Raw genomic sequence first — 24,279 nt, 5'->3', positions numbered from 1 at the left:
TAAAGTCTATAGGGGTGTCTGAGGAAAATGTTTTCATTGTAACTAACATAACAGTTTTAATAGTAAGTTATCCAATAGGGCAATACATTCATTTTTGAGGAGACTGTGTAATTGAAATATAAACAACACAAGTTCTGTAAATTGTTTAGGCTTCACATGCATATGCATTTTTTTATTCCCGAACTGCAACAACAGCACTTAAAGTCCAGCCAATGCTATGTCTTAGTGGCTAAACAACTCTAACACCCTGATGTTTGTGTTCCTAGCTAAACCTGGAGGCCGTGTTAGGTGTCAGTACTTCCCTGCGGTAGACAAGGTCCTCTTCGTGGACGACTACGCAGTCGGCTGCAGAAAGGACTTGAACGGCATCTTGCTGCTGGACACAGCCCTGCAGGCCCCCGTGGCCAAACCAGAGGACATGGTCCAGCTCGAGCTGCCTGTCACAGAGGTAAGAGAGCTTGCTGGTCAGCCACCGACACATGACACAAAACACACTTAAACATGGAAGTGTGCTCATAGCACTCGCTAAAGTTGGCTTTTAAACCCATTGACATAGAATCGCTGACATTAATATGTTTACATGGTATTACAGTACAACACACAATGAACAACAATTATTGACGTTCAAAAACAGTTAGTGCTACTTTAGCTGATTGTGATCTTACCTTTGTTTTTAATATCAATTTTTTACTGTTGTGAGTGCAAATTAGGACACAGGTGTCGATCGTTTGAATATGTCCCACTACTGCAAGCATTGTTTACCTTGCTCTAAAATCACACAAACCTGACGACAGGCATGTTTAGTAATGTAGAAAAACTCGTCCACTGTGAGAGCGCACATGCTAACTGTGGAGAATCCACCACTCCTGTTAATTTGTTTTAACGAGTGTGACAATTCTTGGCCTGTTGCAAGTTCCTCAGACTTTCATGTAAATCATGCATCTCGTTAGGAGATTTGCGGAAACATTTGAGTGCGACTATAAAGTTAGGATGTCCCCAAAATAATTAATGACGGTGTGCATCTTTTTTTTCTTTGTATATCTCTGGCTGTTGTATCTGTAGGACCTGGTTACATAACATTTCTAAATTGAACTGTTTGAACACATCGTTTCCCCCTCTGGTTATTCAATATAGCCTACAGACAGGTACAATTGGACCCATTGTGGTATCCCAACCGTTTCTTGAAAAGGCATGCGCAAAGAGACTGCTATTTAAAATTTAATTGAAAGCCTTGTTGTTTCTATTGCTGAGTTGCCAATACATTGTAACTGTATAATTTATTAATGTAGGCTATTATTAGGGATGTGAACGGCAGGTGAAATTTTGTCCCGAAGACAAACTTTCGTTAACGTTGTGAATTATGTGCATTTGCGACTCAACTCTCCCATGTTTCACGAGCTGAAATAAATTATTCTCGAAATTTTCCATACGCACAAAAAGCTTATTTCTCTCAAATTTTGTGCACAAATTTGTTTACATTCCTGTTAGTGAGCAGTTCTCCTTTGCCAAGATAATCCAGCCACCTGACAGGTGTGGCATATCAAGAAGCTGATCAAACAGCACACTCATCACACAGGTGCACCTTGTGTTGGGTGCAATAAAAGGCTACTCTAAAATGTGCAGTTGTCACACAACAGAATGTCAGATGTTGAGGGAGTATGCAATTGGTATGCTGACTGCAGTAATGTCCACCAGAGCTGTTGCTAGAGAATTGAATGTTCAATTCTCTACCATAAGCCGCTTTCAATGTCGTTTTAGAGAATTTGGCAGTACGTTTAACCGGCCTCACAACTGCAGACCACATGTAACCACGCCAGCCCATAAATGGACTGGTGATTTTAAAGTAGAGATATGTGTTCCAACCACGAGCTTTAGTGTTGGAATAATAGACATGTCTCGTTTATTTTGTTATTTTTTGCCAGCTGCTATACTTTGCCATGTACAATAGGTTAAACCCCCCCAGGCAGAAACATTATTTTGATGAAGGCAAATGGCATATTCATTATTCTAGGGGCCTACTTTGTTTCATGTTTAACAAAAGCCTGCCCATGAAGTTTAATCTTACACTGTAATGCTGTTAACTGTATGTCTAAACTCCCATTATACAGGTAATAACACCCTGTGGAAATGGGAGTAAACAGTGAAGTGTTATTGAGACGTTTCAGTAGCTGTGAGGCTCAAATAGCACTAGCAGCCTTTCATTTAAGGGGGGAAAAATTAACAACTACCTAACAAGGCTATAACATTAGTAAGAACCGATATGCATCTTTCTAATTATTTGCAACGGATATGAGGCGCTCATCAGTGCAGATTAAAGAAATGATTGCAGTTGATACGGAGCCATCGTCAATGGTTTACTTGAGTTGTGAGGTCATTTCTTAAAGATTCAATTTCGTTTAAACGTTCACACCCATGAATTTGACCAGGCACTGGAAACTGTTTCCCTTTGCCTGATAAACACTGACCGACATTCTTTAATTATTTATTTATTTAAACGGTTTCTTGTCATACCAGCCCATCAAAATTCACAGCGAGGTTAGCCAGATCGTTGTAACCCTTGACTGTTGCAAACCCGTTGGTTTCAAAGCAAGGCTTACTTTACTTTATGACCTTTGTCTGTTTTATATGTGCCCCATGTCTAAATCATTACAGGCAGCAGGCCTATGTACTCAGACATATCCCCTCGTCATTCCTCTGAGAGACTGAAGATGTTTTAATCATCACACCACAGGCGCTTTGTAGATCTGAGCACACACTGCCTGTTTCCCAGGATTAGTTGCACCTCACAGCCAAGACCATGTTTTGTTCCTCATTGAAATGCTCTGAAGGTGTCCCAATATTGATATTGGCTGCATGCCAGTGCATGTGCCCCGATGTTTTACTGGACGGGCAAGAGTTGCCTTATGTTATAATATTTAGTAAAATTGTTTTATTCTTAGACGCCCCTTTCCCACCCTGTTGCACAGCTAATTTGCATTTGTTGACCCACCTGCTGAGTGGAGTATCTATTTTTTTCCTTCCCAGTCCTTGCATTTGTAGCTCAGTCTATGAATTTGACCGTGGTTACATGGCATGGTCAGACTGGTTGAAACGATAACCCCTGTGGGCTGCTGCCCTCTGTGGGTATGGCTGTGTGTACTTTGTGCTGCCAGTATTATTGATCTGCCCAGGCTGTTCCTCCTCTCCTGCAGCAGTCTGTTACTGTTAACTCCCACCTGCCTGCCTGCTTTGTCCTCTCTGATCTGCCCATCTCTCCAAGGCTCCATCTAATGAGTATTGACCGCATCTCCATGTCAGCTAGCAGTGGATAATGCTGCATTAGAAGTTATTCAGGAAAATCAATCGTATTACTAGCAAGCCTAGTGAGTTTTACAGGACAATGAGAACAATGTTTTTTAATGTAACATTTGTGAACAACTTCAACAACAATTGGCATACGACCTTGTGTAAAAAGGTCTTGGTTCCATCAGTGAACCCATTGTGTCTCTACCCCTTGTACTATGGCGTGAGTGTGGATCTCTGTGTATGTTCCCTGCAGGCTCAGCAGATGCTCTCTGCCTGCCTGGAGAAGGTAGATGTGTCAAACACAGAGGGCTACGACATCTTCATCGCTCAACTCAAAGAAGGACTGAAGAACACCTCACACGAGACTGCAGCCAATCACAAAGTGGCCAAGGTGAGTCACACTCAGCGCTCTGGGAGGAGGCAAACCGTGTCACAACTTGCCTACTAACCCATATTCATGTTGTGCTGTTATGGTGTTTTCTGCTATGTCTTTCCACTGCAGATTGTCAGAATTGTCACAGATAATAGTGTTAGACAAATGCACCAAGCAGGTTCAGTTCAGTTGTCTAACATAACACATCTCTGTTTGTACTGTGACACCGCAAGTCGTCAATCACCTGTTAGAGAGCCAGAGGTTGAACAAGTTTGTTCATTGACTGTGCAGCAGTGCAAACGTTAGGAAATGTGCTTTTGATTATTCAAAACTTGCCAGCTCTTATTAGTAGGGCTGACAGTCAGTTACTGTTATTCTGCTCGCAGCAGTCAGACTTAAACGAAAATGCATTCAGTTTAATGTATAGTGTGCGTAGCTCGTTGACACATTCTAATCAGTGCTATGCTAGGGACCTGATAGAGCAGTGTCTGCTGCTGGGCCAGAGCTGTCATCTCCTGTGGCTGAGGTGTTGCTCAGATATAACAGCTCTCACGCCAGGGAATGCCAGTTCTTCAGCAGTGTGTAGCAAAGTCAAAGGAGACTAAAGAGAATGCTATTTTAATTAAAAGGTACTGAGGGATTGAAATGGGAATGCTAATTTGAGGTATTTAGTCTAGGCCTATATGGTGTCTAGGGCCGTGACGGTCATGACATTTTGGGTGACTGTTATTGGCCAAATGAGTGGTCACAGCAATTTGGTTACCTTTGTTTTTTAACAAGTTTTTTTAAACTCATTTTGTCCTCTCATCTGCTCCTGACTGCATATGCTGCCATAGAAATGTAATGAATAGAACGGGAGTCCCCCGTTCAAGTCAATGATCGTATAATGGGTGGACTGGCGGCCATTGCGAGTGTAGCTTTTGGCGCAAAGCAGGAAGTAAAATCAGGAAGTTTACCTAGGGCTCTAAATTGATATGTTTAGTTGGTAGCACTCCCAATTTTAAAAAAAATAAGAGGGGAAAAAAAGAAACATACAAAATAAGCTAGGAGCACCACATGAAATGTAACTGATTGAGATATAGCCTATATTGGGTCTATATGAATTCTAGCTACTTTTTGTTGTGCCCGACAAACACATTTGTTACGCTGTAAATGTATTAGTTTATTATAAATACTAAAATGTTGACACAATTACCTGTCAATGAAATTAGTCATTTGTGGAATATTAGCTTTGTACATCGAGTAAAAGCACTATTTTGGTGAATTACACTGAATTTAAAAATAAATAAATCATAATAATCAGGATTGTGATGACAACATGTGTTCATTGCTATGATCATTGATCTCCTGAAGAAGATATCCCTTTCTTTTCGGTTTGTGCCCCCAAATGTTTGGATATACTGGTAAAGTTACCAGGTTGTTAGCTAGTTAGCCAAGGAGGTAACATGACTGAACAAAGTGTAAACAAATGGTTACTGATGCGCGAGTAGTAATAGAATGGTCAATGAGATGGTTTTAGGGATGTAAAAGCGGCAATCCGATATTGGATCAAAATGTTGCGCCGGTAATATGGGTCAGATCTTTAAAAGCAAGCCGTGTACGCTGTAACGGTTGTGCAACCATGACCCTAACAAATCTGCACTTAGTTGTTTCTGAGTGCCCTAGAGAAACAAGCATCTGGGATATTTAGTTCATAGTCACACAGTGCTCCCAAAATAAAACTAGTAGCACAGCCAAATATTTTCTTGCATATGTGACCAACTTGGTCGCACTTCAGTGCACTGAGAGTTCCCATCAATATGTTTTGTGATTTGTTCATTCAACTGACATTACAAAAAATAAATCCCATTGCATGAGCCACAAGTTATCATTTGAATGAAAATGATGCACTACCCTGAAAATGATTGAATCACAATACCAGGCAGCCATTGCAAATGTACCCATGAGTTTACCAGTCAAATTGCCGGTGTTAGAGGTTCCTAGCCTTTTTTTATTCATTCTATTTTTATGCGACTCAACTGCACGGGTGCCCGGCCGTCCTTCTGTTTGTTCCACATAAAAAAAAATGTAAATGTTCATGACGTTTTATCGTTAACTGTCGATGACAAGTTATACGGTGATTGTGCCAGCCCTAATCGTGTGATTTGTAATTTGGTAGCCTTCTGCTTTCCTTGATATCGTGTTGCTCTGTGGATGGTTAAGTGCGGTTTTGGTTCTAGCAAAAACAGTGATTCTTCAATCGGCTTATAATTTCCCCACATACTCCCAAACCACTTCCCTTTATGTTCAGTGCAGGTCTAACAAAGAGGAAAGACTGTGGTTGTGTGACGTTGCGTTTGTCTCTTTGATTATGCGTACATGCGCTCTCTTTCAGTGCCGGTGAGATCCTGAGACCTGACTGCAGTCTGCGACAAAGAGCAGAAACTGCAGACCTCATCGGCATATTTAATAGCCAGAGCAGGGGGACGAGCACCGCTTCTGTCCCAATGCCCACTCTCCACTCTGTGTAATTGAACCTGGGCTAAAACAAATCAGAATGTCAATCTTAAAATCACCCCCACCTCCCTCGATGCATAGAGTTTGGCCAGAAAGCTATCGGTGTGTAATGTGAAAGCCAAGGCACTGGGAATTCCCTATTTACTCACCCCTTTACTTCCTCCTCCAGAATTGGATGTATATCTCCTGGTATGTGCTGGGCTGCCAAAGGCTGAGGACGCTGCCTTACCACTGCCTCTGTGGGCCTCCCTGCCAGTGTGCTTCTGCAGCAAACCATCATCCATTACACTGACTCCAATTGGAGTCCAATCTGCTAGTCACTGGTGGATGATCCAAGTTCAACATTAGCCTTTGACTCCCCACGTGTGACACACTCGATGTCTAATATATATGCGTCCTGCCTGCCATAAAACGCCCACAAGAAAAGGATATTTGTTCTTACACAATTTTTTATGAATATCTTAGTTTATAAATCCACTTCCGTCTCACCATTGTCCTCTGCCTTACCCTCGTATATTGTTGTGTTCCTGCCATGCAGCACAACACCCGCCCTTTGGCTATGCTCCAAAGATTTTTAAACACACCTCTATGTAGAGAGATTAAGCTCTCACTCTCTCACATAGGACTGGGTGACCTACTAGTTCAGTCTTATTTAACAGGGATGTGTGTATCTTTGTAACATAATCTTGTTCTATAACCAGTGAGTTACTCCAGACCAGGGCATATGTTCCATTTCAATAATAAATACCTTTTCTCCTGGTTAACGTGGTATTTCCCACAGGAAGTGTCGTTCTAAAGCATGTCATTCTAAAGCAAGAGTCATCGATAATCTTGCAAGGTTTTGTTTTATAATAGTTAAATAAATCAACACCTGACAAAGTAGAATGTTGGACAAATACACTTAGGCTAGCATACATCGGGCTGCAGGGTAGCTAGTGGTTAGAGAGTTGGACTAGTAACCGAAAGGTTGCAAGTTCAAATCCCCCAGCTGACAAGGTACAAATCTGTCATTCTGCCCCTGAACAGGCAGCTAACCCACTGTTCCTAGGCGGTCATTGAAAATAAGAATTTGTTCTTAATTAACTGACTTGCCCAGTTAAATAAAGGTAAAAAAATATATATATATATATATATATAGCCACGGCATAAAATACATTTAAATGGCAACATAAACTTTGTGTTGACGTTGAAGAAGACGCCCAGTAGGCTACGAGCTGAGAAGGGATCTGTGCAGCACAGTGGAGGAAGTGAGGAAGATTGCACATAACTTTAGCAAGTTGGAGGTCTGTGATGGAAGAGTGGTTCAAGTTCAAATTGGACTGCAGCACACGTTTGGAACAGTCTGGCCGATATGGTAGATGTGTGTACCGCAATACTGTCTGCAATAGCATGGTAGGAGAAGCTGTCGCTCGCAGCAATTTCTGCTCAAATTTCATCCCGTGCTTACATCGCCTTGAGGTAAGACTGCATCGTTCTAGAACGTTTTGCCGCTAAACCCCCCTGTTCTCTTGTTGAAGCCCCCTCTACACTTGCATTGCAACACTTGCATGGGTGTAGGTCCGGATGAAACAGCCTCCGATTTTGCCCTTGCAGATGTAGTTTTCTTCCTCGGTGGCATTAGTTTTATTGAAGCTTTACGCAGGTGAATTAATAAAAGTACGTAGGCCTACCCTACAGTGGGAAGCCAGATTAAGACATTGCATATAACAGTTCTGTTTCACATCATGCTGTTCATATAAATTATATATTGTAATTTACCGGTTTATTTATCCCGGGGAATGGGTTTGGTAGGGAACTTTCTGAAGTCTCTAACTCGGTTCCCACTATTAAACCCTACCCCAGACATGACTCTGTTTACTCATGCACATTATTTTACCACTGGTTCCATAGCTTCCATTGCTGAGAACCATGGCAGAAGAATCCTCTCCACTGGCCTTCAGCGCCAACCAGCACTCTGTTACATCAAAATCACTTTGCTGTTGCACTATTTCATTTAGCGCCCAGCAATTTATCTTGGTATACCGTGACGTACCTATATTGTGAAAGTTTTTTTTTTCTCTCCCTTGTATTAAAATAAATACACCAAGGCCTGATATTGGAAGTTTACCCAACGTCCAACCTCCAACTCACAATCATGTAACCATCAACTTCTGTCCCAATAATTTCCAACTGACCTCTCACATAATTGCATACATTGTATAATATATAGGAAATAAGGCAAACCATGGTTGTTTAAATTTTATTTGTACCAGCAGGGATGGGATGCGGTATTACAAAAATTCAACTAGGCTCGTTGGACACTGCTCTCTCCTTTTCCCTCTAACACTGTCTGTCCCTCTCCAGTGGGCAACAGTGACGTTTCATCTTCCACACCATGTGCTAAAGTTGGTCGCCAGTGCCATCGTGACTGAGCTGAAGAAGATCAACCAGAACGTTGCTGCCTTGTCTGTGGCCTCGTCCATCATGGACAGGCTCTCCTACCTCTTACCAAGTGCACGGCCTGAGCTGGGGGTGGGCCCAGGGCGCTCTGTAGATAGGTGAGCAGGACCTTAAACAATGACAAACCTCATAATGCACCAGAGGTGTTAAAATGACTCAAATAACCTCATCTCCCCAATACCAATCAGATGTATTTCATTCCTTTTGTTTTGCCTGTATTTCTGTATTGACAAGTTTGACCCTTGCGGTCTGTCTTTCAGATCATTAATGTACAGTGAGGCAAATAGGAGAGAAACGTTCATGTCGTGGCCCCATGCCGGGTACAGGTGGGCACAGCCTGACCCCATGGCCCAAGCAGGATTTTACCACCAGGTAGGCAGTGTAAGGACACCACCTCTCCCATCATCTCTCCCTCTAATGCTTGCATAGTGAAGAAAAATGTACATTTGATCCTCCAATTACATGTTTATCATGCACGCACACACTAGTTTGCATGCCGTTTGAGACCCAAGTTGCTGCATGGCACATTATTGCTGATGAATAATATTTCTGTACATAAAGTGTAAAAGATCAGCTTTTTTTTTTTTTGTGAATGGCTGAGCCTCATGATGCTTGGCTTGGAGTACCTTCTTGTTGTGAAATTCCTTTTCTCTCTCTGCAGCCTGCCTCTACCGGTGATGACAGGGCAATGTGTTTCACATGCAGTGTCTGCCTAGTGTGTTGGGAGCCCACTGATGAACCATGGTGAGTCACTCATTAGTGCTGAGCGATTAACCAACATTTTGTTAATTTTGGGAATTATAATAGAATTTAGGTTCAATTACTTGAATTCATTCATTTCGGGGCTGTTTTTGTTGTCTTTAACGAGTCTCTAGAGAGAAATCCAATCATTCACAAGTGAAATCAACTCTTGAGCTATGTGAGATGCTGGTGCTGTAGTTTTTATTAAGCAAATATTCAGCCTAGTTCAGCGCAGAAAGGTGGTAATTAACTACAGTCACCATAATCCATTGCACCATTTTTTTCAGTCTCGGACACGGGTCAGAGGGGAAGAGGCGAAGCGAGAGGTTACACTCTCAACAAAATCTGTCTAAAATAATCCCAATGCATTTCTATTGGTTTATTTTGGACCTAACCTTGCCTTTGGGACAACGACTCCCATTCTTAGGACGGAGGCATGAGCATCTCGTCATTACAGATCTCTGGACGGGCACTTTTAAAAAGCTCTAAAATCATTGTAATGTCATTATTTTATATTGCCTTTTAATGCATTTAAAACAAATCTCAAACAGTGACTACTTTTCAATAATGTAACTGAAATGGAACCGCCCCAAAAAACTACTAATCGCTCAGCTCTCTCTCTCACACACACCACAGAACATTCAGATCGCACATTCATTTACCTCTAAACAAAATAATGACCATGACCTCCGCCTTCTCGTCAGGTCCGAGCACGAGCGTCACTCCCCCAACTGTCCGTTTGTGAAGGGTGAGCACACCCAGAACGTGCCCCTGTCCGTCACGCTGGCCACCAGCCCCGCCCAGTTCCCCACCCCCGACGTCTCAGATAAGATCGCCTGCTACGGCTTCGGCAGCTGCCCCCACTTCCTGGCAGCCGCCACAAAGCGTGGCAAAATCTGCATCTGGGACGTGTCCAAGCTCATGAAGGTAAGGCTGCGCGGCGTGGTGGGTAACACGATACAGTGATGACAACATACATAAAACTTATGAAGGCATGAATAACTAATACATGTATCTCTATGTGCCGGTTGTTATTTCTCATGTTTGATTTGACGATTCATGATTGTTTTTGCTTTCCCTTCAGGTGCACTTGAAATTTGAAATCAACCCCTATGACCCGGCGATCCTGCGACAGCTGATTCTGTCTGGGAGCGAGCAGGCCCTGGGGACCCAGGAGTCCAGGAGGCCCACCTTAGCCTGGCTAGAGGACTCCTCAAGCTGCTCAGACATACCAAAACTAGAGGGGGACAGGTACTACTGGACACACTCTATGCACACCTAGTCAATGAAAGTTTAAATGGAGTTGTGTTAAGTGTATGTGTAAAATAAAGGACATCTGTTAGGACCTCTTTTTCTTTGTGTCTCTGCCAGTGATGACCAGTTGGAGGACTCTGACAGTGAAGAGCATTCCAGATCAGAGTCCGTGACGGGTATGAAGTCACTCTTTAAATCTTCTTATTCTTTCGGTCCGTAGACCACTTTCTAGGTATCCATAAGATGGCCTATTGCATTTATTTGTGTCTTTCCTGTTCCCAGGCCACCCGTCCCAGAGGGAGAGCATGGAGGTGAGCCTGGGCGTGACAGCGCTCAGCGTCCTGCAGCAGCCAGAGAAACTCCAGTGGGAGGTTGTGGCCAGCGTGTTGGAGGACACAGTCAAGGACCTGGAGGAGCTGGGTGCCAACCCTTCCCTGGCCCAGGCCAAGGCCGACAAGGCCAAGGAGAAGCTCCCGGAGCACCACAATATTCCTTTCCCCTGCCTGCTGGCTGGAGGCCTGCTCAGTTACCTTGCTGCCCCACTCCCCTCCTCACGCCGCTCCATGGACGGCCCCCTCAGGACTCAGGGCCCAGAGCCTCCCCATGTTGCGCCTGACCAGGGCCCCATGGAGATAGAGTCCTGTAACCTCACTCCCTTGGAGCTGGGCTCGCCCAACTCTGCTGCGCCCACCGTGCGCAGGACAATGCCCGTGCTCTTGCTGTACAGCTTCAAGGAGTCGGAGGAGAAGTCGTCGGGCAAGGTGTTTGCCCAGATGAACAATCTAATGAGCAAGGGGCTGCACGAGGAGGGCTTCTCCGTGCCGCAGATCATCGAGATGGAGTTTGACACCCATGAGCAGCTGCTGCTCCAGGACCCGCCCATCACCTACATCCAGCAGTTTGCAGACGCTGCCGCCAATTTAGCCACCTTGGACGGGGACAAGTGGAGCTCGCTTGCGCCGCGGCCGGGAGCCCTGGTGCAGTGTCTGCGGCTGCCCAAGCAGCTGGAGGAAGAGAACCTCTACGTGGACTCCATCACGCCCTGCTCAGATGGTGTGCACCTGCTGGTGGGGCTACAGCCCTGCTCTGTGGAGTCTCTCAGTGCCATCAACCAGGTGGAGGTCCTCAACAACCTCAACCGCCTCCACTCAGCCCTCTGCAGCCGCCGCAAGGGAGAGCTCCAGCCCCTGCCCACACTGGCCAACGGACACGAAGCCCTCGCCTCCGCCTCGCCCCCTCAGACCCCACTCATCCTGCCCCCGCCTGACCAGCAGCAGCAACAGCCGTCCAGGGCCCTGGGAGGCTGTGGGGGTGGAGGCTACCTGGCCCTCTACAAGCTTAACTACTCCACCCGCATTGTCACTCTGGAGGAGGAGCCTATCAAGGTGCAGCACATCAGAGACCCCCGGGACGCCGTCACCTCCCTCATCCTGCTTCCGCCAGACGTGCTGGACGGGAGGGAGGACGACAGCGAGGAGGCCTCGGAGGAGAAACCTCCGCGTGGGTTTAAAAATGGCTCTGGCTGCGGCCATGGGTCTGGGTGTGGACCAGGGACTGGTACCAGCAGCACCAAGGTGAAGCAGGCAGACGTGGCTGGACTGGGCCACCTGGTGATCACCACTCAGGCAGGGTACATAATGATCCTAGACCTTTCCACTTTGGAGGTCCTGGCCAAAGTGGAGCCGCCCAAGACGGATGGGACGGTGGATGAGATTGACCCTTTCGTCTCTGTCACCTACTGCTCCGGGACTGACCGCCTGTGCGCTTGCACTAAAGGTGAGGAATGACTCAGAGTCTAAGGCAGAAATGACATTACTTAGATTCCCCAGGTTTTATTGGTGCAGATGATGTTGTACTATCCTTGTAATAATCTGCCAACGCCTGGATAAGTGATTACTATATATGATACAACAATGAAAAAAGTGTGTGTGTGTGTGTGTGTGTGAGAGACATGTGAGCGAAGCCTGGAGGGGGTAATGTGTTCTAGGGAGTCAGGTTTGTTTTTGAACATTTGTGTGGCTGTTTTACAGTCTGCTGCAGGCTGGCATTTATCGAAAGTAGAAAAATAAACAAGTGGGGTTTTTAAATAATTTCACTATTGGAATAGTATTATGAATTTTTGTAGAATATACAAGGCAACTTGGCTTCAGCCAAGACTAGCTAACTTGTAACTAACTTTGCGTTATGGTTTGCAACTACTCGGGTAGTGAATTGATGTTAGCTTCAGCTGTAAGGTAGCAACGGACTTCCCGGTCGCGGCCGGTTACGACAGAGCCTCGGCGCGAACCCAGAGTCTCTGGTGGCACAGCTGGCGCTGCAGTACAGCGCCCTTAACCACTGCGTCACCCGGGAGGCCCTATTCAAGTATCTTAACTACTGTGCAGCATGAGTGTGGAGCTAGCATGAATTTGGCCTACGGGTGATTAAAAAAAATGGAATCATTTTTATTTAGAAAATCTGTTTCAAAGTATTCCCAAGCATAATAGAGAGATATGCAGTTGAAGTCTGAGGTTTACATACACCTTAGCCAAATAGATTTAAACTCAGGTTTTCACAATTCCTGACATTTAATCCTAGTCAAAAGTCCCTGTCTTAGGTCAGTTAGGATCACAACTATATTTTAAGAATGTGAAATGTCAGAATAATAGTAGAGTGATTTATTTCAGCTTTTATTTCTTTCATCACATTCACAGTGGGTCAGAAATGTACATACACTCAATCAGTATTTGGTAGCATTGCCTTTAAATTGTTTAACTTGGGTCAAATGTTTCAGATAGCCTTCCACAAGCTTCCCACAATAAGTTGGGTGAATTTTGTCCCATTCCTCCTGACAGAGCTGGTGTAACTGAGTCGGGTTTGTAGGCCTCCTTGCTCGCACACGCCTTTTCAGTTCTGCCCACAAATTTTCTATGGGATTGAGTTCAGGGCTTTGTGATGGCCACTCTCAATACCTTGACTTTGTTGTCCTTATGCCACTTTGTGAGTGTGCTTGGGGTCATTGTCCATTTGCAAGACCCATTTTTTACCAAGCTTTAACTTCCTGACTGATGTCTTGAGATGTTGCTTCAATATATCCACATAATTTTCCTGCCTTATGATGTCATCTATTTTTGAAGTGCACCAGCCCCTCCTGCAGCAAAGCACCCCCACAACATGATGCTGCCACCTCCGTGCGTCACGGTTGGGATGGTGTTCTTCGGGCTTGCAAGCCTCCCCCTTTTCCTCCAAACATAAAGATGGTCATTATGGCCAAACAGTTCTATTTTCGTTTCATCAGATCAGAGGACATTTCTCCAAAAAGTACCATCTTTGTCCCATGTGCAGTTGCAAACCGTAGTCTTGCTTGGCGGTTGTAGAGCAGTGGCTTCTTCCTTGCTGAGAGGCCTTTCAGGTTATGTCGATATAGGACTAGTTTTTACTGTGGTTATAGATACTTTTGTACCTGTTTCCTCCAGCATCTTCACAAGGTCCTTTTGCTGTTCTGGGATTGATTTGCACTTTTCGCACCAAATTACTTTCATCTCTAGGAGACAGAACGCGTCTCCTTCCTGAGGGGTATGATGGCTGCGTAGTCTCATTGTGTTTATACTATTGTTTGTACAGATGAACGTGGTACCTTCAGGCATTTGGAAATTGCTCCCAAGGATGAACCATACTTGTGGAGGTCTACAATTATTTTTCTGAGGTTTTGGCTGATTTTCTTTTGATTTTCCCATGATGTCAAGCAAAGAGGCACTGAGTATGAAGGTAGGGCTTGAAATACATCCACAGGTACACCTCCAATTGACTCAAATTATGTCAATTAGCCTATCAGAAGTTTCTAAAGCCATGACATCATGTTCGGAATTTTCCAAAGCTGTTTAAAGGCTCAGTCAACTTAGTGTATGTAAACTTCTGACCCACTGGAATTATGATACAGTGAAATAGTCTGTCCGTTAACAATTGTTGGAAAAATTACTTGTCATGCACAAAGTAGATGTCCTAACAAACTATAGTTTTGGCAAGTCAGTTAACAGTAAATGTGTTGAGTGGTTGAGAAACAGGTTTTAATGACTCCAACCTAAGTGTATGTAAACTTCTGACTTCACCTGTATGTGATTGTATACAAACGTAAGCAAGGTTTGAAAATGTTTTGGTTAAAAATATATCTGTGCTTCTTGTTGTCAATTTGCAGTTTACAGATTATTTGTAGTTTATGTTACGGCCCCCTGACCATCTGCTCAAGAAAAGAATTGGCCTGTGGCTGAATCGAGTTGATGATCCCTGGGCAAGAGCTAGAAAAGAGTGGAGCAGCCACTGTGCACTCGAGCTAGGGGATTTCAGCTGCACTTTCAATCAGTAGATGATGTGAGGCTTGTTTTACAGAAGTACTGAATGTAACAAATTCGAGTACAGAACCGTTTTCTTTCATGTTCTGGTATGGATAAAGTATAGACCTCACACATTGAGTCACTTTGCCACTTGGTTTGGCCAACATAAACTACAAGCTACATGAAGGTTAAATCAAATGTATTAGTCACATGCGCTGAAAACAACAGGTGTTGACGTTACAGTGAAATGCTTACTTACAAGCCCCTCAGCAGTGCAGAGTTAAAAAGCAAGTAATAATAAAGGAAATGGTAACAATAAAAACGAGGCTATACACAAGGTGTACCAGTACAGAGTGAATGTGCAGGGGTACGAGGTAATGAGTCATTTAAAGTGTAATGGAAAGTATTCAGACCCCATGACTTATTTCACATTTTGTTACAGCCTGAATTCAAAATGGATGAAGTATTTTTGTCCTCACTCATCTTTGCAAATGTATAAACAAATAAAATACAGTAGTAAATCTAATGTACATAAGTATTCAATGACTTACAGTGCCTTGTGAAAGTATTCGGCCCCCTTGAACTTTGTGACCTTTTGCCACATTTCAGGCTTCAAACATAAAGATATAAAACTGTATTTTTTTGTGAAGAATCAATAACAAGTGGGACACAATCATGAAGGGAACGACATTTATTGGATATTTCAAACTTTTTTAACAAATCAAAAACTGAAAAATTGGGCGTGCAAAATTATTCAGCCCCCTTAAGTTAATACTTTGTAGCGCCACCTTTTGCTGCGATTACAGCTGTAAGTCGCTTGGGGTATTTCTCTATCAGTTTTGCACATCGAGAGACTGAAATTTTTTCCCATTCCTCCTTGCAAAACAGCTCGAGCTCAGTGAAGTTGGATGGAGAGCATTTGTGAACAGCAGTTTTCAGTTCTTTCCACAGATTCTCGATTGGATTCAGGTCTGGACTTTGACTTGGCCATTCTAACACCTGGATATGTTTATTTTTGAACCATTCCATTGTAGATTTTGCTTTATGTTTTGGATCATTGTCTTGTTGGAAGACAAATCTCCGTCCCAGTCTCAGGATTTCTTCCAGAATGGTCCTGTATTTGGCTCCATCCATCTTCCCATCAATTTGAACCATCTTCCCTGTCCCTGCTGAAGAAAAGCAGGCCCAAACCATGATGCTGCCACCACCATGTTTGACAGTGGGGATGGTGTGTTCAGGGTGATGAGCTGTGTTGCTTTTACGCCAAACATAACGTTTTGCATTGTTGCCAAAAAGTTTAATTTTGGTTTCATCTGACCAGAGCACCTTCTTCCACATGTTTGGTGTGTCTCCCAGGTGGCTTGTGGCAAACTTTAAACGACACTTTTTATGGATATCTTTAAGAAATGGCTTTCTTCTTGCCACTCTTCCATAAAGGCCAGATTTGTGCAATATACGACTGATTGTTGCCCTATGGACAGAGTCTCCCACCTCAGCTGTAGATCTCTGCAGTTCATCCAGAGTGATCATGGGCCTCTTGGCTGCATCTCTGATCAGTCTTCTCCTTGTATGAGCTTAAAGTTTAGAGGGACGGCCAGGTCTTGGTAGATTTGCAGTGGTCTGATACTCCTTCCATTTCAATATTATCGCTTGCACAGTGCTCCTTGGGATGTTTAAAGCTTGGGAAATCTTTTTGTATCCAAATCCGGCTTTAAACTTCTTCACAACAGTATCTCGGACCTGCCTGGTGTGTTCCTTGTTCTTCATGATGCTCTCTGCGCTTTTAACGGACCTCTGAGACTATCACAGTGCAGGTGCATTTATACGGAGACTTGATTACACACAGGTGGATTGTATTTATCATCATTAGTCATTTAGGTCAACATTGGATCATTCAGAGATCCTCATTGAACTTCTGGAGAGAGTTTGCTGCACTGAAAGTAAAGGGGCTGAATAATTTTGCACGCTCAATTTTTCAGTTTTTGATTTGTTAAAAAAGTTTGAAATATCCAATAAATGTCGTTCCACTTCATGATTGTGTCCCACTTGTTGTTGATTCTTCACAAAAAAATACAGTTTTATATCTATGTTTGAAGCCTGAAATGTGGCAAAAGGTCGCAAAGTTCAACGGGGCCGAATACTTTCGCAAGGCACTGTAATACTTTGCAGAAGCACCTTTGGCAGCAATTACAGCTGTGAGTCTTTCTGGGTATGTCTCTAAGAGTTTTCCACACCTGGATTGTGCAACATTTGCCCATTTTAAAACAAAAAAACGAATTATAATATTATAATTTTTTTCCAAAATTCTTCAAGCTCTGTCCAATTGGTTGTTGATCATTGCGAGACAACCATGTTCAGGTCTTTCCATTTCAATTAGATTCAATTAGATTTAAGTAAAAACTGTAAATAGGCCACTAAGGAACATTCATGGTAGATTTGGCCTTAATCTCCCAGTGTCTGGTGGAAAGCAGACTGAACCAGGTTTTCCTCTCGGATTTTCCCTGTGCTTAGCGCCATTCCAGTTCTTTTTTTTTTATCCTGAAACTCCCCAGTCCTTAACTAATACAAAGGGCTGGGGAGGGGCGCCAGGTAGCTGAGTGGTTAGAGCGTTGGGCTAGTAACTGAAAGGTTGCTAGATCGAATGCCCGAGCTGACAAGGTAAAAATCTGTTGTTCTGCCCCTGAACAGGCAGTTAACCACCTGTTTCTAGGCTGTCATTTTCAATAAGAATGTGTTCTTAACTGACTTGCCTAGTTAAATTTTTTATAAGAAAACTTATAACATGATGCAGCCATCACTATGCTTGGAAATATGGTGGTTATCAGTAATGAGTTGGATTTGCCCCCAGCATAACACTTTGTATTCAGGACAAAAAGTGAATTGCTTGTTGCCTTGTTGCAAACAGGATGCATGTTTTAGAATATTTTTTCATTCAGTACAGGCTTTCTTTTGACTTTGTAAATTAGGTTACTGTTGTGGTGCCACTACAATGTTGTTGAGCAATCCTCAGTTTTCTCCTATCACAGCCATTAAACTCTAGATGTCCCTTACTCTGAGTTAGGAAGGACGCCTGTATCTTTGTTGTGACTGGGTGTATTGATACACCATCCAAAGTGTAATTAATAACTTCACCATGATCAAAGGGATATTCAATGTCTGCTTTTTATCTTTTTTTCTGCCTTCTACTAATAGGTGCCTTTTGTGAGGCATTGGAAAACCTCCCTGGTCTTTGTGGTTGAATCTGTGTTTAAAATGCACTGTTCAACTGAGGGACCTCACAGTTATCTGTATGTGTGGGGTACATAGGTTAGGTAGTCATTCAAAAATCATGTTAGAACACTTCTTGCACACAGAGTGAGTCCATGCAACTTATTATGTGACTTGTTAAGCACGTTTTTTACTCTTTAATTTATTTAGGCTTGCCATGACAAAGGGGTTGAATATTTAATGACTCAACAAAGGGGTTGAATATTTAATGACTCAACAAAGGGGTTGAATATTTGATGACTCAGGACATTGCAGCCTTTCATTTTTGTATTAATTTGTGAAGAACAAAATACAATTCCACTTGGACTTTATGGGGTAGTGTGTATAACAGTGACAAATCTAAATGTAATCCATTTTAAATTCCGGCTTTAACAACAATGTAGATAAAGTAAAGGGTTGTGAATCATTTCTGAAGGCACTGTGTACACTTGTAACAATGTCACATGGATATTGTAATTTATAAAAAGCTTTTTCAGTGTTAAAATAGGCTTAAGTTTTCTCACAAATTATATTCAAAAGTATTCTAATACCAAAGTCTGTTTGAATATTTGAAGAACCGTGCACATCCTAGTTGTCATATGATAAAATATAAATATCTTCAAGCAGGGATGATTGATTTTAAGGGAAAATCCATTTCTTTGGTAGAGCAGTTATTGTGTTAAAATGACAACTATGCAGAAATGTATTTATGAAATCTTTGGATCCATTTCACATTAAGAATGTTAAGTCTGACTGCAGTTATCTAACCCCCCCTCTAGGTGGAGAACTTCATTTCCTTCAAATTGGAGGTGTGTGTGACGATGTAGATGACAGCGACATTTTTGTCGATGGCCCCCTTTCTAAAGGGGCTGAACAGCTGTTGGAGGGGGCAAAGCCCTCCTCCAACCCCTCGAGCCCAGGGATCACAGGTAGGAGACACAGACTCCTTTACACTCCACATCTCTGCTGCTTCTCTGCTCATTCAATAACTGTGCAGCCCTGTTGCCTCATTTCACCATTGCTGACTATGAACACCTATGAAATATATTGATAACTGACTAGTCATTGCTTATTGGAACCCTCTTTCCAGTGAAATCATATGCTGATTGACAACATTATACTGTACAGACTGGAATAGCAACAATACATTTTCCGGTTTCATAAGTTCTTTACATCCCCGTGGCCTTTAATTTTTTTAATATATATATATTTTGTACTCTGCCAACCTCTTCTCCCGGTAAGGAGTTGACCTCCTGGTGGACCAAGTGTTGGCTGTGGAGAGCCTGACGTCGCTGGTGGAGCTGACGCGCTTCGAAACACTGACGCCGCGCTTCTCGGCCACAGTGCCGCCCTGCTGGGTGGAGGTCCAGCAGGAGCAGCAGCAGCGTCGCCACCCCCAGCACTTGCACCAGCAGCACCATGGAGACGCCGCCCAGCACACACGCACCTGGAAGCTGCAGAGTGACAGGTACGGACATGTGGGTATGGGTGTGAGTAGAATCCTTATGGGTATGTGTAGTCAGTGAGTCATTTCTCTTAAGTCTATCCACAAACGTCACACTATTAATATACAATCACAATGGCTGTACATTTGGAATATACAGACCCATTCTAAATTCCTCATTGAGGACACACCTACATGTTCCTTTTTAACTTGTATGTTAACAGTCTCACATGCTCCTATAAATAAATAAAAAAAGTAGCCTAGGATGTCTTGATATTAGGAAGTATTTGAGGAGGTGAATAATGCGGCCATGCTTTCTTTGTTGTTTGTAGCTCCAGCTGGGACGAACATGTATTTGAACTGGTCCTTCCCAAGGCCTGCATGGTGGGCCACGTGGACTTCAAGTTCGTCATGAATGCCAACATCACTAACATTCCTCAGATCCAGATCACCCTGCTGAAGAACAAGGCCCCAGGTCTGGGCAAGGTCAACGGTGAGGTCACTCACCGCTATCTCTATGTTGCCTTGGCAAATTTTTAAAATATAGTATCTTGAGCATAGACTATGCAGGACTCCAGAGTAACATTTTTCAACTGGTGGCTCTGGTGCCACAAACCTTTTTAGTTTGTGACACCTGCTCATGATTTGGCCACACCCGAATTTTTTTTTTTTTCACAGCGTCACACAATAGGAAAAATAGGAGTAATAATCTTATTAAATCAGTAGAAGTGATCTATTAAGAAGTGTGTTGGGCTACTGAGATGGTATTTAATTAAGAAGTTAATCCAGCTATTTTCATGAATTTTGGTTTGACAATTAGGCTATTTTTGTTATCAGTTAAAATCAGTTTTATTCTTTGCTGGGTTCCGTTTTGTGTTATCCCAAATTCTGTTCTCAGTTTTGTTTTACCAGGTTTCTGTTTTCCTTTGAGAGCAAAAAACAATCACACTTTTTTAAATAGAAAAACAAAATAATGGTTGCTTGAAGTCCACAACAATGCCTAAACCACATCAGGAGAGGTCTGGAAAAAATGTGTGAAGTCATTCCAGTGTGCACCTAGCAAGAAGCTGTTTAGCAGTTTTTTGTGGCGCACATGGGATGCCAATTTTCAAAACAAATACCTACTGGGTTGATACAAATAATCATGATATCATTCTGTAAGGCAAGCACAGGCTACTTTAATTGAGAAGGTTTTTTGGGGAAGCCTTTCCATCTACCAGAATACTTTTCATTAGCGTCATCGCTAACGGCTACGCAAAGGACACCGCACAAACAGACGAGGAATTTTCATTCTGTTCAGAAAGTTGCAGGAAATACGAATCTCTGATGCATTCTGTTCATGTCTTATGATACATTTGGGCAAAGGTATGAATTATCAATACATTTAGTTAATTCCCTATTCACTTCAATACATTTTTGAATATTGTTGAATTCAGTATTTATGTCTGGATTCCATGATTCCATCTGCATTGCCTATTTTATAGGTCCCTAGGCTCCAGAGTTTGTAATGTATTTTTTTTTTGTTCAGTAGAGATGAATTTGCCTTCATCTTTATGTTCACTAGTATTACGTATAGGGTAAAACCATTTGAATTCAATCTCTTTTCGACAGCATTCCTTTTGATTTAAACAACTTTCTATACGTTTGCACATAGAAGTGGGCCACATTTTTATTTTTAATTATTTTGTCTTTTATTGTTATTTTTTTACTTGAATGTGAAAACATTCACAAGAAAAATCTGCTCAATGTTGACCCATTTTGCATACCCCACCCTACCATGAGACATCCATGGCTTCATCACTGGAAAAGATAAACAATCGAGGTTGTCATTTAAAAGTTTACAAACAGGGTTATCTATTTTATAATTTATTTTAAAAGTTTAATGGTCGTTTGAATAAAACCAGATCAAAGTATGATGACCCAAGTATTAAAAATGAATGTTGCTTCTACATTGACAAAGTTTGATCATAAAGTTACTAGCTCCCTCCCCATGTGACACACTTGGGTTCTGGAGGCGGGATTATATAATTCGGTAGCTAATCTACTGGTGCAAAAATTGAACTGTAGGGTGTCAGCAAATAACATGTATGAATAGTGTAAACTTAAAATTTTAAAGATACTTAGATGTTTCCCCTTTCATCTGTGTCTGGTGTTAGCTAATTACTGGCTAGCTAGGTCATCATCTGGCGTGGAACAAGGGGGGGGGGGGGGGGGTCGTTCAAAACTGGCGCATTTGTCATGTCAACACATCCGTCAGGGCTGCTGTGAACCGCATCACAAGAGGCTTGCCAAACAGGAGATCTATAAAACACTTTTTGACATCATTGATACAAAGCAACTCAAACAATTAAATTGAATCACCAAAAATGCTTGATTTTACTCCTCACTGCATCGAAGTTTCTTGACATAGGCCTTTCAAAGAGCTGTCAGTAAAGGCGAGCTCATGATTATAAGCTTCCTGCCCACTCAAGCTTCCTGGTAGTTAGCCATGAGAGTCATTTTTCAACCCCCAAAAAATATTATGGGTGATATGTTAGTCACTGAAAATTCTGTTTTACATGGGTATCAGAATGACTGTTAGGATCCTTTTTATTAACACTTTGTAAAAATGTTTAACCTTTTTTTAAGGTCAATTATCTAAACTTGTTAACTCAGATTTTTATATTTGCAAATGTTGTAGCTTAGACCCTACTTTACACCATCTGAGGTTTTTGTGTTCTGCCCACCATTGGTTGAGACAAAACATGTTGTTTAATACAGGGTGGGTGTCATTTCAGTCAGATATAGAATGGACCTATCCCCTTAGACTTGGGGTGTGAAACTGGGATCCTTAATGTTAAGAAGAACATTTTTTTTTTGTATATGCAGAAAGTAAACTTTACAGTCAAATCAAATGTTATTGGTCACATACACATATTTAGCAGGTGTTATTGCGGGTGTAGCGAAATGGGAGTGGGTCAATTTCTGCAACAACTACGAGTGTTGAAGCGCAAGGCGCGACTTCTGTGTTGTTTCCCTGTCTACCACGCTGCTAACTCATGCGCAGATACTGTGTGTGACTGAGAGCCAAGTGTTTAATCTCGCTCATCTCAATACCCGTGCCATTGATGAAAGGCCTTGCTTTACTGAAGTTACGAGATATGGAAAGCCAAGAAATTGCAAGATACAGCATTTTATTGGGATACACCGCTTTTGATTGCCGCTAGATAGGCCTATAGCACAGTTCTGGCTCGGTCTGCCTGGTGGCTGACCTGCCTATACTATGCCCCTCTCTTTGTCCCTTGCTATTAAGGGAAAGGGGGATACCTAGTCAGTTGTACAACTGAATGCATTCAACTGGAGTGGCTTCCGCATTTAACCCAACCTTTCTGAATCAGAGAGGTACTGGGGGTGTCTTTGGCCCCCGGGGAACAGTGGGTTAACTGCCTTGCTCAGGGGCAAAACAACAGATTTCTACCTTGTCAGCTCTGGGAATCGATCCAGCAACCTTTCGGTTACTGGCCCAATGCTCTAACCACTAGGCTACTGGTATTAAAGAGAGGTTGTGGTGTCAGCTTTCTGCATGTACACAACCGTTCAAAAGTTTGGGGTCACACAGAAGTGTCCTTGTTTGTGAATGAAAAGCACTTTTTTTTTTGTACATTTTAAAATAACATCAAATTGACCATAAATACAGTGTAGACATTGTTAATGCTGTAAATGACTATTGTAGTAGGAAACGGCAGATCTTTTATGTTATATCTACATAGGCGTACAGAGGCCCATTATCAGCAACCATCACTCCTGTGTTCCAATGGCACGTTGTGTTAGCTAATCCAAGCTTATGATTTTAAAAGGCTAATTGATCATTAGAAAACCCTTTTGCAATTGTTAGCACAGCTGAAAACTGTTGTTCAGATTAAAGAAGCAATAAAACTGGCATTCTTTAGACTAGTTGAGTATCTGGAGCATCATCATTTGTGGCTTCGATTACAGGCTCAAAATGGCCAGAAACAAATAACTTTCTTCTGAAACTCGTCAGTCTATTCTTGTTCTGAGAAATAAAAGCTACTCCATGTGAGAAATTGCTAAGAAACCGAAGATATCGTACAGCGCTGTGTACTACTCCCTTCACAGAACAGCGCGAACTGGCGCTAACCGGAATAGAAAGAGGAGTGGGAGGCCCCAGTGCACAAGTGAGCATGAGGACAAGTACATTCGTGTCTAGTTTGAGAAACCGACGCCTCACAAGTCCTCAACTGGCAGGTTCATGAAATAGTACCCGCAATACAACAGTCTCAACGTCAACAGTGAAGAGGCGACTCCGGGATGCTGGCATTCTAGGGAGAGTTCCACTGTCCAGTGTCTGTGTTCTTTTGCCCATCTTAATAATTTATTCTTATTGGCCAGTCTGAGATATGGCTTTTTCTTTGCAACTCTGCCAGCATCCTGGAGTCGCCTCTTCACTGTTGATGTTGAGACGGGTGTTTTGCTGGTACTATTTAATGAAGCTGCCAGTTGAGGACATTAAAGAGCTAAAGATGCTCAAAGTCGACCTATTTTGTGTACTCCACCATACAAAATGACATCCAATTCTTCCTCACTGGAAAAGATAAATGGTTGCGATTGATATCACTTAAAATTTGGTAGGAACCAAATTGTTGGTCAGTGTTTTCCAGGGGACCCTAATTACATAAGAATAGATGTTACAT

At 42.6% G+C, this 24,279-nt stretch overlaps 1 protein-coding gene across 17 annotated transcripts in view; it reads left to right on the top strand.

The window, feature by feature from the left end:
- Nucleotides 1-24,279, top strand: part of birc6 (baculoviral IAP repeat containing 6) — a 160,370-nt gene that overhangs the window by 4,745 nt on the left and 131,346 nt on the right. For 13 of the 17 annotated variants that reach the window (XM_029669525.2, XM_029669531.2, XM_029669526.2 and 10 more), the window contains exons 2-13: nt 267-448; nt 3,539-3,676; nt 8,498-8,691; nt 8,854-8,974; nt 9,255-9,337; nt 10,039-10,261; nt 10,419-10,585; nt 10,706-10,764; nt 10,871-12,364; nt 18,924-19,073; nt 19,387-19,612; nt 19,921-20,081. In XM_029669525.2, coding sequence (XP_029525385.2) covers nt 267-448; nt 3,539-3,676; nt 8,498-8,691; nt 8,854-8,974; nt 9,255-9,337; nt 10,039-10,261; nt 10,419-10,585; nt 10,706-10,764; nt 10,871-12,364; nt 18,924-19,073; nt 19,387-19,612; nt 19,921-20,081 — 3,198 coding nt within the window. The remainder of the gene's footprint in view (nt 1-266; nt 449-3,538; nt 3,677-8,497; nt 8,692-8,853; nt 8,975-9,254; nt 9,338-10,038; nt 10,262-10,418; nt 10,586-10,705; nt 10,765-10,870; nt 12,365-18,923; nt 19,074-19,386; nt 19,613-19,920; nt 20,082-24,279) is intronic. The other 4 variants (XM_065023225.1, XM_029669536.2, XM_029669527.2 and 1 more) reach the window with 1 other exon arrangement.

Source organism: Oncorhynchus nerka, linkage group LG10 (assembly GCF_034236695.1).
Source record: "Oncorhynchus nerka isolate Pitt River linkage group LG10, Oner_Uvic_2.0, whole genome shotgun sequence".
Taxonomy (NCBI): Eukaryota; Metazoa; Chordata; class Actinopteri; order Salmoniformes; family Salmonidae; genus Oncorhynchus; species Oncorhynchus nerka.
The sequence above is the reverse complement of the archived record's forward strand: the minus strand, read 5'-3'. Positions and strand labels throughout refer to the sequence as shown.